This window comes from Sorex araneus, chromosome 2, assembly GCF_027595985.1.
Source record: "Sorex araneus isolate mSorAra2 chromosome 2, mSorAra2.pri, whole genome shotgun sequence".
NCBI lineage: Eukaryota > Metazoa > Chordata > Mammalia > Eulipotyphla > Soricidae > Sorex > Sorex araneus.
The window spans coordinates 208,571,106-208,586,586 of NC_073303.1; the positions used below are offsets into that span (position 1 = coordinate 208,571,106).

At 48.7% G+C, this 15,481-nt stretch overlaps 1 protein-coding gene across 3 annotated transcripts in view; it reads right to left on the minus strand.

Moving 5' to 3' along the window:
• The window catches only part of UGGT1 (UDP-glucose glycoprotein glucosyltransferase 1), an 88,616-nt gene that overhangs the window by 37,961 nt on the left and 35,174 nt on the right, over window positions 1–15,481 (minus strand). For all 3 annotated transcript variants that reach the window (XM_055125536.1, XM_055125537.1, XM_055125535.1), the window contains 5 exons: window positions 14,507–14,592; window positions 12,018–12,153; window positions 8,746–8,877; window positions 5,970–6,134; window positions 4,620–4,740 (listed from right to left, as the gene is read on the minus strand). In XM_055125536.1, the coding sequence (XP_054981511.1) occupies window positions 4,620–4,740; window positions 5,970–6,134; window positions 8,746–8,877; window positions 12,018–12,153; window positions 14,507–14,592 (640 nt within the window). The remainder of the gene's footprint in view (window positions 1–4,619; window positions 4,741–5,969; window positions 6,135–8,745; window positions 8,878–12,017; window positions 12,154–14,506; window positions 14,593–15,481) is intronic.

The window sequence follows — 15,481 nt, forward strand, 5'->3', positions numbered from 1 at the left end:
AGAAAATACACTGAATCACGATGCAGAATTAAATCTAATGTTAACGTTCCACTTATGATCTGATTTAACCATAAAACAAGATTAAATAAAATGTGTAAGTGACAATATAATCTCTAGATAGTGAAGAAGTACCAAGCATAAACCCTTCCCCTTCCCAGGGAATCCAGTCTGTGTATGCGTGTGCGTGAGCATGCACAGGTGCACGGGTGCACAAGTGTGTGCATGGGTGTGAGTGTGTGTGCGAGTGTGTGTGTCTGTGTGCTGCTATGAGTGTATGTGAGAGAGAGGGTTTACTAGAGATCAAACCCGGGGTCCTCACAGGAGGTCCATCCTCCTAACGCCCCTATTCTTGACACCCCTACCCATAAGAGCAGGGTATCTTCCGCTTTTCCAACCCGAAGAACACAGCAGGAGCAAGTGCTGGCAGAAGTACCTCAGCCTCCTTACACACTGGATGTGAATTAGCTCTTGGTCAGCAAGAGGTCAGCAACAGTATGCTGCTACCAAGTTTATCCCAACCCCATGAGACAACCACACTGAGGGGGTCATTCCTTGGAACTGCCTGGTGACTTCCTCCAGCCTGGTATCAGGAAACTCTCCCTGGCGGTATCCCTAATCTATGCACCTTTGCACCCTGTTTCCACAGAGCTATTTACTGAGGAAGACGTATGGCCTCTGTTTGGTTGGTTGATTTCAGAGCCACACCTGGTGGTGCTCAGGGCTTACTCCTGGCTCTGAGCTCAGAGGTCATGCCTGGTGGGGGTTGGTGGATCATAAGTGGGAATTTCATGTCATTAATATCTGCCTGAGTTTTATTCTTTCCATCCTCCTGCCTGCTTTGGCTCCTTGTGTTGGTCATTTTCTTAAGTTGTGCAGTCAAGTTATCTATGTGGGCCCATTCTTCCTTCCTGATGAACGAACGCTTCCACAGTTGTGAACGTTCCTCTGAACGCAGCTTTTGCTATGTCCTACGAGTTCTGGTAGCTAGTGTCTCTATTCTCATTTGTTTCCATAAATCTTATAATTTCCTTTTGGGTTCCCTCTCTGACCCACTGGTTGTTCATTAAATGAGCTAATTAATTTATAGATATTTCAGTTGTTACTCCTTTTCCTTTTTGTGATTAACTTCTACTTTCAGTGCATTCATGATAACTGGTGTGATTTCCATCCTTCTGACTTTGTGAAGGTGTGTCCCAGCACAGGGTTGATCTTGAAGCCTGCCCCAGGTGCACTGGAGAAGAATGGATACTCAGCTTTTTTGAGGACAAGAAGTCTATTTATACCTACTAAACCGCTGTCTTCCATTTCTTCCTTCAAAGGAAGGACTTACTAAGCTTCAGAAGTGACAAAGTGGTCCCTTTTGGTGCCGCTGCGGATCGAGCATGACGGAAGAGCCCAAAAGAGCACCCTTGGACTCCAAGCAGCCCACTGAACTAATTCCGGCACGGGAACGGAGACCCCACGGCGGGCTGCGACAGTGGAAGCCGGGCATTCCCCAATTCTTTTAACCTCTCTCTCTCAACCCCTTCCTCCCGAGCACAGCACAGGGTCCACGGCTTTCTGAGCGCAAAATGGAGACGCTGAGCCAGCTCTCTCTAGGTTTCTCCATCTTATGAGCACCACAAAAGGGTAAAAGTTTGTAGTGATGTTATTTCTGGTTGTACTTTCCCTGGACTTTATACAGAAACGCAAAACCGCGCCTAATGTCATCTAAGCATCAGCAATATGCAATGGTTCCTTTTTAACGGGTCGGACTTTTGTGGGAGATCCTAACAAGAATAGTAAGTCTTTTGCTGAAATATTGAAGGCAATCAAAGTGGTAGCCATCTCTCTAGACTGAACTAAGCTATATCCCCACGCCGGCTGAGAAGAAATATCCTTCTTTCTCAGAAGAAACGCAGCGTGGCGTCAACCATAGTATGATGTCCATTAAGCAAACACAGATCTGGTGGCGTGGGAATGGGATATAAGGGGAAAAATTATGTACATGGAACAGCGGGACGCTGGTGGAATCTCGAGCCGGAGCTGATACCAGCGCAATACCTTTGGTTCCAGAAACTGCTTGCAGACACTCTACTAGACTATCAACTAAGCCAGAGCCCCACGCCGGCTGATGACGGGAAATAACCATCTTTTTCAGTTTTTTTCCCTTTGTCAGGCAGCATGGCGATTACTAAACAGGCATGAACTCGGTGGTGCGGGGCAAGGGGGGAAAAAAGAAAAGTTATGTAACAAACAGCGGGACTTAATATCTCTATATTCTTAGCAATGGAGAACTATCAAATGCTTCCTTGCAATAGGACTGTCTTTTTCTTTTTGGGGGGAAACCCTAGCAACAATAGTGAGTTATGTGTTGAAACTTGGAATGTAACCAAGATAAAGCGTAAACGAAGTGAAATTTATCACTTACAAGGGCGGAGACTGGGGAGGTGAGAGGGGGCGGTAGGTATACTGGGGGGGTTGGTGATGGAATATGGGCACTGGTGAAGGGAAGGGTGTTTGAGTATTGTATAACTGACATAATCCTGAGAACTATGTAACCCTCCACATGGTGATTCAATAAAATTAAAAAAAAAAAAAAAGAAGTGACAAAGTTGCTGAAGTCTCCAACTACTACTGTGTTGCTATCAATGTCTTTCTTCAAGTCAATTAGCAGTTGTTTTAAGTATTTTGCTGGTCCCTCATTGGGTGCAAATATGCTTAAGAGTATAATTTCCTCCTGATGTAGAGATCTCTGATCATTAAGAAATGACATTTGTTGTCTCTTTTCAGCCTGATACCTGCCATCAGATACTAATTGGGCCACCCCCCAGCCCTTTTGTGGGAGTTGTTTGAAGAATTATCTTCCAACCTTTGACTTGGAGTCTGGATTTGCTCTGACTATTCAAATGTGTTTCCTGAAGGCAGCAGGAAACTGTTGCCTTGAACAGTTGTGTTGGGTTCAATTTTCTAATCCATACAGTCTTTTTTTCTTAATTGGTACATTTAGACCAATGACACTGAAATTGTTCTCATGGAGTTTTGTGCTATCTTTCTACAGAAGTTTGGCATGTTTGTGGGACTTCTTTTAAAGTAAACCTCTTAGTTCTTATAAAGATGGTTCTGAGTCTAAGTAATTTCTGAGTTGTTTATCTGTGAAACTGTATATAGTTCCTTCCAATCTGAACGAGAGTCTGGCTGGGTAAAGTATTCTCAGCGAGGTATTAATTTCATTGAGGTTTTTCACTTTATCCACCCCCTGTCTACAGCTCCGAGGGTTTCATCTGATAAGTCTACTGTAAATCGTAAGGACTCTCCTTTGCATGTAATTTCCTTCTTTGATACCTTCAGTATTCTATTTCTATCTGTGGTTTTTATCATTCTTATTAGGATGTGTCTTGGAGTATTTTTATTTGGATTTGTTTTAGCTGGCACTGTCCAGGCCTCTTCAATCTGGGTGCATGCACTCTCTCACTCGAGGAAGTTCTCGGAAATGATGGCTTTGACTGTTGCTTCTCCATCGGGGTTTTCCTCCTGCCCCTCTGGGACCCAAAGTTCCCCTGTCAGCTGTTTGTTCATTCTGGGTCTTTCTTCCCATCTTCTGTTGTGATCTGGAGGTTTTCTGCAACCTTATGTTGGGGCTCACTGATTCTGTCTTCAGCAGCCGTCACCCCGCTTGCTACCGAGGCCTTCCAGTGAGTTTTTCATTTTACCTGCTGAGTTCTGCCATTTTTGTTTGTAGTTTCCTCAGTCCTGCTCGAATATCCTCTTGTGCTTAACTGGGGGTCTGTTCCATTATTCCTCCGAGCCCCATAAGCACCCCCAACACTTCCTCTCTAAAGTCCTTATCGGAGAGGTCATAGAGCTCTTCCGGGCTAATGTTTTCACTCACTACTGAGTTGCCTTCCCAGGAGCCACTCCCTGCGTGAGGCTGGGTAACTACAGTCAGGAGGTCTCTGCATGCTCGTGGTGAGATAAGAGGAGGTGAAGAAAACCTCTTGGGGGTGTTAGCCGGGGGGGAAATTGCAATGCTGAGTCACAAACAGGGTCCCGGGGCCAGGCTGCCTCAGTTTCTTGGAACCACAGCTGGACGGGGCCAAGCTCAGGTCATAATGGTTGGTTTTAAGATGGGTGGCAGTCTGGGTGACATCACGTGAACTGAGATGACACCCATCTTTAAACAGCGTGGCTACTGAGGAGAACATCCTCAGGGGACCATAAGTGACACCAGGGATGGAATCCAGGTTGGCTGCATTCAAGGCAAGTGCCCTGCCCACTGTACTCTCCAGCCTAGTGACATCATTTCTGAGCTCCAGAAATGAAGACAGCTGCTTAAGTTCTTTAAGACTATGGGTAAAACAATACAAATTTTTTTTCCATATAATGTTGCTTGGCTAGTATTTAAGGAGCACTAAATAGTCTTCAAATTTTATGAAGATTTATCTGCGAGGATTTTCTATCGTTTTAAAGCAAACTCTTGGGAATTGAGCAGCTCGCATTATGAACTCAAGATGCAAGGAGTTTAAGCACAGAACTGTCACAGGTCTAAGACTATCTTCAGAAATTACAATCCAACAAATGCAAAGATTTTTAAAGCAGAAATCATAAAGGGCCATGTTTGATTTTAAAGTGCTCCTTACTGGTCGCTGTTAAATCCAGGTACTCTCGCTCAGCTGTCAAAATTCTTGAATTAATGCGTGGAACAACATTTGGTTGATTCATGATATACTCCACCACATCTTGATCATGAGAAAATTCTCCCTGTTACGAGGAGAGAAAAAAAAAAAAAAGATGGAAGAATGGGGGAGAGGAAAGGGAATTAAAGTTGATCAATAAAAACTTCTTATGCCCTAAGGAATTAATTTTTTTTTAGGGGGGGCAGCGGGCTCACACTCGGCGAAGCTCAGAGGTCACTCTTGGCTGTGCACTCAGGGAGCCACGTGGGATGCCGGGGATTGAACCCAGGTAGGCCGTGTGCAAGGCAAATGCCCTCCCTGCTGTACTGTTGCTCGTCTGTGTAGTCAAACTGGGGTCCTGGCTCTGTGTGCGTGCACTGATGACAGTGGGACACTGGCGGTCACGCGTGTCCTGCAGCTGTTGCAGTTCACAGCTCTAGCCGGCCCGGCTGGCCTGGTGGTCAGCCACAGGTGTCTGGCAGCTGATGGGGCCTGACTTGGTCCTTAACTGCACTGATCACGTGTGTCCAGCACCACCCTCTGCAGTACCCGCTATGCGTCTTCTCGTCCATCCCCACCACCCCCTGCTCCCACCCAGGGTGGCCGTCCACAGCCCACAGCTGCCCGGTGTCCTGTGCTGCCCAGGATGCAGCTGCCCCAAGCCAGTGGCTGTTCTGTCCCGTGGGTTTTCTCAGGGTGCTCCCTGATGGCAGCCCGGTGACCAAGAGTGCTCGCGGGACTGCTCCCTCCGGCCCGGCCACGTGTGCAGGAAGGCACCGGGCCCCACACGCCAGGTTTCCTCCTCCCCGAGTGCTCTGACTGAGGCGCAGGCTGGGCTCTGTGCCCTCCGGGAGGCCATGCACGGAGCTGAAGGTGAACTGCGTGTGTTCATGCAAGAGTCACAGCACCACATGCGTATGTGTGATAGTCATCAACGAGAGTGGACACCAAGAACACCAACCTCATGTTGTTGACATGGACAAGGGCACTTTTTGTTTCCTTTTTTTTTTTTGCTGCTTCTTTTGATCACACCCAGCGATGCTCAGGGGTTACTCCTGGCTCTGCACGCAGGAATCACTCCTGGCGGTGCTTGGGGGACCATATGGGATGCCGGGGATTGAATCCGGGCCGGCCACATGCAAGACAAACGCCCTACCCGCTATGCTATCACTCCAGCCCCCTGAATGGCTGTCTTGGCTTAGGTGAAATCCCAGGAAGTCCGCTCCCTCACAGACAAAGCTCAGGAAGATCTGTGCGTGTTTCTGCAGCAGCTGAGCCTGCCAGGAGTCGGCACACCTGCCAGCGCCCACTCACCAGGTACACTGCCCTCTGGAAGAAGGCGGTCGTCTCCAGGATCTTGTGCATGGTCACTGTCTCCAGCTCATCGGGGTCCAGCTGCTCCTTCTCAAGGGGCATCCCGTTAAACAAAACGACGGGCAGGGGCCCGACCCCTGTCTGCTCGGAGTAGACTCTTCCCTCCTGCGACACGAGGGAACACACGACCGGTGAGACAAATGAAACACAGGACACTTTTCTTATACATCTGCCGCACAAACGGGAAAAAGCAAAACAAAATTTAACAAAAAGGAAAAGAAGATAAAAAAAAAAGGAAACCAGAAACAGGACCACCAAGAAATGCCTAGGGAGATTTCGATTTTAAAAAAAAAGTCAAGCTCTTATCCTACCAGCTGAGTATGACACTGAGTTACCAAGTTTTAGAGTCACCACCTTACAAACTGGGAAATGGCCTGACGGTGGGAGCGGGGCTGCTTTTAAGCAGATGATGTCACCAAACCAAAGAGCAAGATTCCTGCAATAACAGAAATATTCTATCTGGGCTGTCCACTGCAGCCACTGCTTAGCCACAGGAGGCTATAAAGGAACTGCTAATAGTAAATTTCTGTGTAAAAACCTACGTGTGGCTAGCAGCCACATTAGGGCACAACGGTAGACCAGCACGAACTAGGAGTGCTCCTGGGTGAATAGCCTGAGATAAAATATTTACCTTCATTCTCAGTCTGGATGGACCCAAACCACTAGCAAAGAAATTCCACCTACAGGGAAAAAAATGAGGTTGGTGGGAAAGCAGTGCTCAAAGGAAATGAGTTCAACTGATCTGCTTCTCCACAAAGAATGAGGTCCCTGGGGGTAACGTCAAAGGACCGAACTGCAGATTGATCTGTGCCAGACCCTTATTCCCCACTGTGGCACAGGGGTGGTTCCTCTACATCATTAGCCAACGGAGCGAAGTGAGCACTTGGAACCTCCTCGCCAAGAGCCTGAGACTCAGTGACCGACCATCACTCAACTCCAAGGCACAGCCAGGAGCAACAACCCCCTAATTAAAATACGAGGGGTAAGTCTGAGACGGCCAGTTGAGGCCTCAAATAAGAACGAAACCAAAAAACAAAACAAAACCTTGAGTACAAATGAATGGTTTACAACTTCCCACATGTCAAAAGCGGTTTGAATACCAAGATCAGAAAGTTTTTAGATCATCAAATAAAATCAATGTAATCTTTCTTAATCAATTTAATCTTTCTTCCTTAGTCTTTTTTCTTTTTTTATTAATTTATTTATTTTTTAATTAGTGAATCACTGTGAGGGTACAGTTACAGATTTATACATTTTTGTGCTCATGTTTCCCTCATACAAAGTTTGAGAACCCATCCCGTCACCAGTGCCCATTCTCCACCACAAAAAAACCCAGCATCCCTCCAGCCCTACTTCCTTAAGTCTTTTTTTAATCAACTTAATCTTTGTAAAAGAAAAAGTGTAAGTGTCATAAAATTGTCAAAAATCACAGAGTCCTGAAAATCGTGAGCGCAGGGCCTATAAATTGGAAGGCTAGGAGTGGACTTTGCAGCAGAAACCTTACAGCCCAGGAGAGAACAGGATGAGAAACACAAATTATTGAAAAATAAGTCTACCCAAGGGGCAGGCATGGCCTATGCTTCTACTTTTTGGTAACAGGGCCTTGGGGTCACCCAGGAACAAGCCAAGGACTGAACCAGTGGTAGCCACCAAGTGCCACGTCACTGGATGCAAGCCAGAAACAACAACAAGAAATGACAGATGAAAACTTAAAACAGGGGGCTGGAGCGATAGCACAGCGGGTAGGGCGTTTGCCTTGCACTCGGCCAACCCGGGTTTGATTCCCAGCATCCCATATGGTCCCCTGAGCACCGCCAGGAGTAATTCCTGAGTGAAGAGCCAGGAGTAACCCCTGTGCATCGCCAGGTATGACCATAAAAGCAAAAAAAAAAAAAAAAAAACTTAAACAAAAAAAAAGAAGGTTTCAATTGTTCATTTAAAAAAGTTGAAAAGTGTACTTTTATCATTTTAAATGAAAATGTTTCATAAATGCATTTTGAGTTCCTGCCTTAGCATTTATTATTAGCAAGCTACTTCACTTCTATTTCAGCAAAGGGTCTTGATAGTATTTAATATCTCACAAGAAAAACTATCTTAAAAAATTTAGGTGTTCCCTCAGAACCATAATTTGTCATTGTTATGAAATTTCTTAACATATGTCCGTCTTCAGCCAAAAGAACTAAACAGATGACACATATCACACTACATAACATTCCCAAGGAAGAATACATCATATTCTTCTGACACTTTTTCAGAACATGTACCACAGAAAGCACTACCACTAAAACATAAAAAATCATTATTTTTCAGTATGACAGTTAACATACCAAAGACCAATGATTTCTTTTAAAAAATCTAAATATATCTATTTTTGCACACACACAAGCGACCTGATTACATTTTTTTAAACGCCAGGTACTTACAAGTTTTTACCACCCCACCTTTCAACACAATAACCCCCAAACTGAGAGAATCGCAGTGCCACAGTCAAATAAGAAACGCTGAGAAAGCATCTAGGTCCTGCTTTGGGGGCAGGGTTTGGAGGTCGGGGTGGAAACATTCGAAATATGGTGGTGGGTAGGTGTAATGGTGGTGGGACTGGTGTTGGAATATTAAATGTATGTAATAACTGTGAACAACTTTATAAAAATGAAAGAAAAAAATTTTAAAATAACAATAATTAAAAAAGAAACTCCGAGGAAGAGGAAGTGTGTACCTTCCGGTTCTGATCGTAGGCAGAATTAACGCCCAGGATAATGCTCGCTTCCGAATACGGGTATTTACTCTCCAGGACGCTGACCACGTGCTCCACCTTCACCTTCTCCCCGGTTCTCACTTTGTTATAGATCTGCAGGAAGAAAAGGAAGAAAAGCCAAGTGTGCCTTCCCATCCGGGTTCCAGCCACAGTGCCTGAACGTAAAGAAAACAGCATTCTTCTTCTCCAATATTCCAGAGGGGCCTGCTAGGGGCTTTCTTCTCCGCCTGGACCCTCCTGTCCTGTGGGGAAGGCTCCCAAGCAGTGCTCAAGAGGCGCAGGGGATCTCTGGGTCCACAGGCCAGCAGCTCAAGGCAAGGCCCTGATGCTCCAAAGCTACCCGAGGGACGAACAGGACTGTCTCGTTTAAGGCCTGTGCTCAGCCCAACACTCTGCCAATCCTTCTACCTTCTGACACTAGATATGACATATGACATACTCTTTTTTCTTTCTTTCTTTCTGGGTCACACCTGGCGATGCTCAGGGGTTACTCCTGGTTCATGCACTCAGGAATTACCCCTGGCGGTGCTCAGGGGACCACATGGGATGCTGGGAATCGAACCCGGGTCGGCCGCATGCAAGGCAAATGCCCTCCCCGCTGTGCTATTGGTCCAGTCCCGATATGATATACTCTTAAAACAACTGAGTAAATTTAGTCATCTGAAGTCCCAAATGCAAAAACATATTGTGCTTTCAAAATATAATTTACTGAATTCTCTTTCTTGGGGGGCAGGGGCCAGGTTTTGACCACACCTGGAGGTGTTTGGGGATCACTCCCGGCAGTGCTCGGAGGGTCATACAACCTCTCCAGTCCCTTGGTACTTCTAAATAATTCTTGGAATAGTAACGTGTGTCCATGACGCTTACTGGGAACGAAGCTCTAAAATTGTAGGACAAGAGGAGACGGGGAAGCAGGAGTGCAGCTCCAGGGAACAACACTCGCTTCACGAAGATGAGACCCCAGGCACTACGCACAGAACCAAAATAAATGCGCAGCAGGCATAAACGACAACAGGGTCTCCTGACAGGCACCGGGACGACTACAAGCTCCGAGGCGCCTTCAGTACTGGGTACTCGAGAAACAGGACTAGGTGAGGGAGAGACAGAGATTCGAAATTGACATTTCACTATCATGTGAAAAACACTTTTGCTTCTACAACGAAAAGTAACAAAACAAATTCGTGCTACCCGAATCCCTCCTATACAGAGCTATCCTTGGGGAGCAGAATAAGGTCTTCAGAAGTGGAGTTTAGGGGCTGGAGCCATAGCACAGCAGGTAGGGCATTTGCCTTGCATGTGGCCGACCCGGGTTCGATTCCCAACACCCCATAAGGTCCCCTGAGCACTGCCAGGAGTAATTCCTGAGTGCAGAGCCAGGAGTAACCCCTGTGCATCGCTGGGTGTGACACACCCACCCCACACCCCCACACCCTCAACCCCCACCCCCTCAAAAAAAAAAAAGTGGAGTTCAGTCTTTCTGCCGTGGAGAAGCCCATGTTCTCTTCTCACACTTCTCTGAATTTCTTTCAATAAAGCCTGTTTTGTTAGCATGAAAAAAAAAAAGAGTTCTAAACGTTGATTCTCCAGTCTAGAAATATGGCTCGGTGTTAAGCTTGTCTGACAGCAGGTACCACTAAAATACTAAAACATTTATTATTCAGCAGCTCAGAACTTATCCCCACAGAGGCCCCAGGACTCGGCACCCATCACCTTCCCCTCCTCACTCCCAGAGACCTCAGCACAGCTCACAAACCCAGACCCCAGACACTTTGTCCTATTCATAGTTTTTCAAAAACGGGTCAAACCCTAGGGTGCAAGGGGTGGGGGTGGGTGAGAGCTCGGGCCTCACCCCTGCTAGATACGAGCTGCGGCCCCTGGCTGTCTCCCTGGCGCCCAGTGGCCAGGGGTCACTCTCTGCCTGGTGCTGCGGTAGGAAGTCAGGGGTCAGGCAAGAGCCACACCAGCTTCAGGCGTGTGGAGCACGCGTACCCGTCCCCCACCGCCTCGGTCGACCCTCTGCCAAAGCTGTCTCTGCACCTGCAGCCGAGTGACTCGAGCTTCCGCTCTGCCACACGGACACCCACGGCCCCACCCCGCCGTCCCCACAAGTCTGTGATCAGCTGCGACAACAGTCCAGGACCACCGCCTCTGACACATCCTCCGTCTGCTGATCAGCTGACTGGTCTGTCTTCTCTGCAGAGACCACTCCCCACCCACAGGTGCCGGCCGTGCCCGAGCACCGGCCGTGCCACGGCCAGCACCGCCCCCGCTGCGGTGTGAGCACATCACTGTGGAGGGGCCACCAGCACCCTCGGCACTGAGGATGGGCTGGGGCTGTGCTCTGCATCCCTCGAAGTAGCACCCGCTTTGGGGCATGCGGGGTCTGCTCCATCTGGGGCCTCCAGCAGCCTGTTGGGTCTGGGTGTCAGTGCGGGGCCAGGGACACAGCAGGGCACACCAGTGTCTTTCAGGGAAGGATGGGTCCGTAAGGACAGCTATCCACGGGCCGGGGCCATGGCACGGCGGGGAGGGCGTCTGCCTTACACAGCGCCAGCCCGGCTTCAAGCCCTGGCACCCCGTGCACGGCCAAGAGTGATTCTGGGTGACAGCCAGGAGTACCCGCTGAGCGTTGCCAAGTGTGGCTCAAAGTAAAAAAAAAAAAAAATTAATAGGAACACCCGAATTAAATAATCCAACAAACTAAGGATGCCTCTCGGTGCTGCTGGCATGGTCCAGGGGGCCCTGGTGCTACGGGTCCAGGCAGCTTTGTACTGAACTGTCCAGTCTAGCTGAGCATCACCAGGAGCGGCCTCGGACCCCTGCGTGCTGCCTGGAAGGTCCGTCTCCTCTGAGTAATCTCCAAACAGCCACAGGTAGCAGCCAACAGGCTGACATCGGGTGGACAGTGAGAAAGCCCACGGCTTTAATAAGGATTTTCCCCAAAATGCTCTCCACGGGGAAGGTCTGGTTCCCTCCCTGGGACACTTATCAGAAGGCGTGAACTAGTGGTTCAGGCCATCAGGAGGCAGCAGAGAAGACTCGAACCCTCAGCAAGTCACAACCTCACAGCAGTGCATGAGGAACGGCCATTCCTAAGCTGAGCGACAGACCCACTGATGAATCCCTCATACTCTTCCGCACTGGACAGCGACACAGACCCCCTCTTAGCACACGAGGTTCTTCGAGCGGGACAGACGTGTACGAAGTGCTCCCTGTCGCGGGCGAGCACGCACCTGCGTCAGAGCCTGGAAGGCGTGGTACCCGTCCACCTCCTGGGCGACGTAGTTAAACGCTCTCAGGACGGCCACGCCGGCATCCTCAGTCCCGTCGGCGTCTTCAGAGTCATTGACCACGAAGATGAAGCCGAGTCTGGGAGGCGGCAGGGAGCAAAGGGGAGACGATGAGGCTGGTCTCCAGGGGAACCACACCCCCTCGCCTGCTCAGAACTCGCAGCCGGGGGGAGCGAGCTCCCAAGAAGCACCGCTCACGCCCCGCTGGGGCTCGCGCCTGACCGAATGAGAAAATGCTCCCCACGGAGGCTCGGGCTGCTCGGCTACTAAGCAATGTTCCCGCGCTACGACATGAAGTTAGATGAGAAGGGGGCTCTTGGAGATTTTTTTTTTTTTTTTTTGCTTTTTGGGTCACACCCAGCGATGCACAGGGGTCACTCCTGGCTCATGCACTCAGGAATCACCCCTGGCGGTTCTCAGGGGACCATATGGGATGCTGGGATTCGAACCTGGGTCGACCGCGGGCAAGGCAAACACCCTACCCACTGTGCTATCGCTCCAGCCCCTGGAGATTTTTTTTTTAATTAAGGGAAATGAAAAATTCACTGTATCATGGTCACTGTCGTCCCATTGTTCATCGGTTTGCTCGAGTGGGCACCAGTAACGTCTCCACTGTGAGACTTCTTGTTCCTGTTTTTGGCATATCGAATACGCCACAGGGGGCTTGCCAGGCTCTGCCACGCAGGAGGGATACTCTCGGTAGCTTGCCGGGTTCTCCGAGAGGGGCGGAGGAATCGAACCCGGGTCGGCTGCATGCAAACGCCCTACCTGCTGTGCTATCGCTCCAGCCCATAAAAAATTCACAATATGCAAATTATAGAAAGAAAAAAATCTTGAGATAGAATAAATATGAGAATCTTGAGTAAAAAGACTCTTGCCCAGTGTGAAGAGAGAGCGCTCAAAGGGCAGAATTTGCACTATGTGCACACACAGAAGGCCTGGGTTTGAGACCTGGTACCACATGGTCCCCTGAGCCCTGCCTGGCAGAGCCAGGAGTAGGCTCGTGCACTGCCGGGTGTGGCCCCAAAACAAAAGCAAACAAGCTAGTATCCTTCAACAAAAAGTTGCAACTAAGGTTAAGATTTTCAGTATTTAAAAAAAAAATTTTTTTTTCTTTTTGGGCCACACCCAGCATGCACAGGGGTCACTCCTGGCTCTGCACTCAGGAATTACCCCTGGAGGTGCTCGGGGGACCATATGGGATGCTGGGAATCGAACCCGGGTTGGCCGAGTGCAAGGCAAATGCCCTACCCGCTGTGCTATCGCTCAAGCCCCTTAGGGCCAGAGTGACAGTACAGCAGGTAGGTCCTTGCCTTGCAGGCAGCAGACCCAGGTTCAATCGCTGGCACCATATAAGGTCCCCAACCTCTAGCAAGAGTGAGTCCTGAGCAAAGCAAGGAATAAGCCCTAGTAACCACCAGATGTGGCCCCCCCAAATAAGCCTTTTAATAAGAAAAAGAAAAAAGAAACCACATGCCTTTACACATCTACAGACGAGCACACAAAAAAGAACAATCTTTTCAGTGGCCAATACAGAAGCCAATGGTTTCCATATTAGACCAAAAAAAGCCCATGTACTAATTGACCATGGACCATTTTTAACAAACGGTGCTAGATATTCACTTTAAGAGTAACGAATCTACTGGGGCTGGAGCAATAGCACAGTGGGGAGGGCGTTTGCCTTGTATGCGGCCGATCCGGGTTCGATTCCCAGCATCCCATATGGTCCCTTGAGCACCGCCATGAGTAATTCCTGAGTGCAGAGCCAGGAGTAACCCCTGAGCATCACCGGGTGTGACCCAAAAAGCAAAAGCAAAAAAAAAAAAAAAACCCTATCTGATAAAGGGCTGCTGTCCCAAATGATGACAGCTCTTGAAAGCTTAGCGACAAAAACAAAATAGTGTTGTAAAAGGACAAAATATCTAACAGACGCTCCATCAGGCCAGAGTTGGCAAACATATTAAAAAGAAACTGCTCGGTGACATCTGTCATTTGTCTGTGGAAATTCATGGGAATTTCCAACAGAAATAAAGATGAGGCGGCTCTGAACACTCTCAGGGGGGCTGGGTCACGAGCTCAGAGCACCGCATCCGAGAGCCCAGGGGAGGGCCACACTCTCCTGACTGCAAGCACACGGGGAAACAGCAGCCCACACGGCCGAGCAGGTCACAGAGGCCAGCGGACAGCTGGCAAACGCCCTACCCGCTGTGCTATCACTCCAGCCCTTAAAATACATGACTACGGTCCTGCTACGGAGACAGACTGAAGGAGAGGTTGGGAAAAAGTGACACAGTGGCTGGATCGGTGCGAGAATACTGAACACCTGTAATAAGCATCATGAACAGCTTTGGAATCCAAGGTGTTCAAATGAAGCGAGAAAACAAATAAATGAGCTCAATTCGATGCATCATCAAATCGATGCCAGCGGTTACCTGAGCGGTATGTGGTTACTGAGGAACATCTCGGCAGTGTTGATTAGTTCCGCTGTGGACTCGTGCGTAGGGTCAACAATGAACACCTGGAGGGGAGAGGGAAGAGAGGTGAGCGACACTCTTCAACGCCACGGGTCCGTGGGAACTCCGTCAGTCTGTTCTGACGCAGCCCTTCCTGCCTCTACTGGGCCACACCAAGGCCGAGTCCAGGAGCAGCGTCAGCCTCCCTGTGCGTGCAGAGAACGGAGCCCGTGGGCTCTGTACTCCCCACTCTTCAGTAGGTTGACCCCTCTCGGGCCCCACACCCAGCAGGGCCAGGGCTCTGCCAATGAGACCACGGGAGAAACAGGAAGGACCTTTGCTGTGGATTCATTTCTAAAGCACCGACATGAAGTCCTCATTCAGAATGTAATTTTTAAACCATAACAATAACTATTATGATTTAAGAATTTAAGATGTACTTATACACACACAAACACCACAGATAATTTAATAAAAATCAGACATATGGTAAGAGATAAAGTTTGAAATTCTGGTGAGGCAGGAAAAAGAGGGTTTCAAGGTCGAAGAAAATTGTAGGGATAATTTCCCTTACTAGTTCATGTAAGGGAACTAGACTGGAGTGAAAGCACAGCAGGGAGGGCGTTTGCACGATTTCCTCCATCCCTCTTGGAGAGCCCAACAAGCTACTGAGAGTATCCCGCCCACACGGCAGAGCCTGGCAAGCTCCCCGTGGCATATTCGATATGCCAAAAACAGTAACAAGTCTCAGAATGGAGACATTACTGGTGCCCGCTCGAGTATATCAATGAGCAATGGGATGACAGTGCTACAGTACAGTTCAAGGAAGCTGATCTTGGCAATAACCCCCTCCCCTATCTCTTTACAAGCTCTATCTCTATAGACGGGAGGTAGGGAGGATGAACTGAAATACGATTCCTCTATCAACAGCCTCAATAGGAAAAACACATCGTC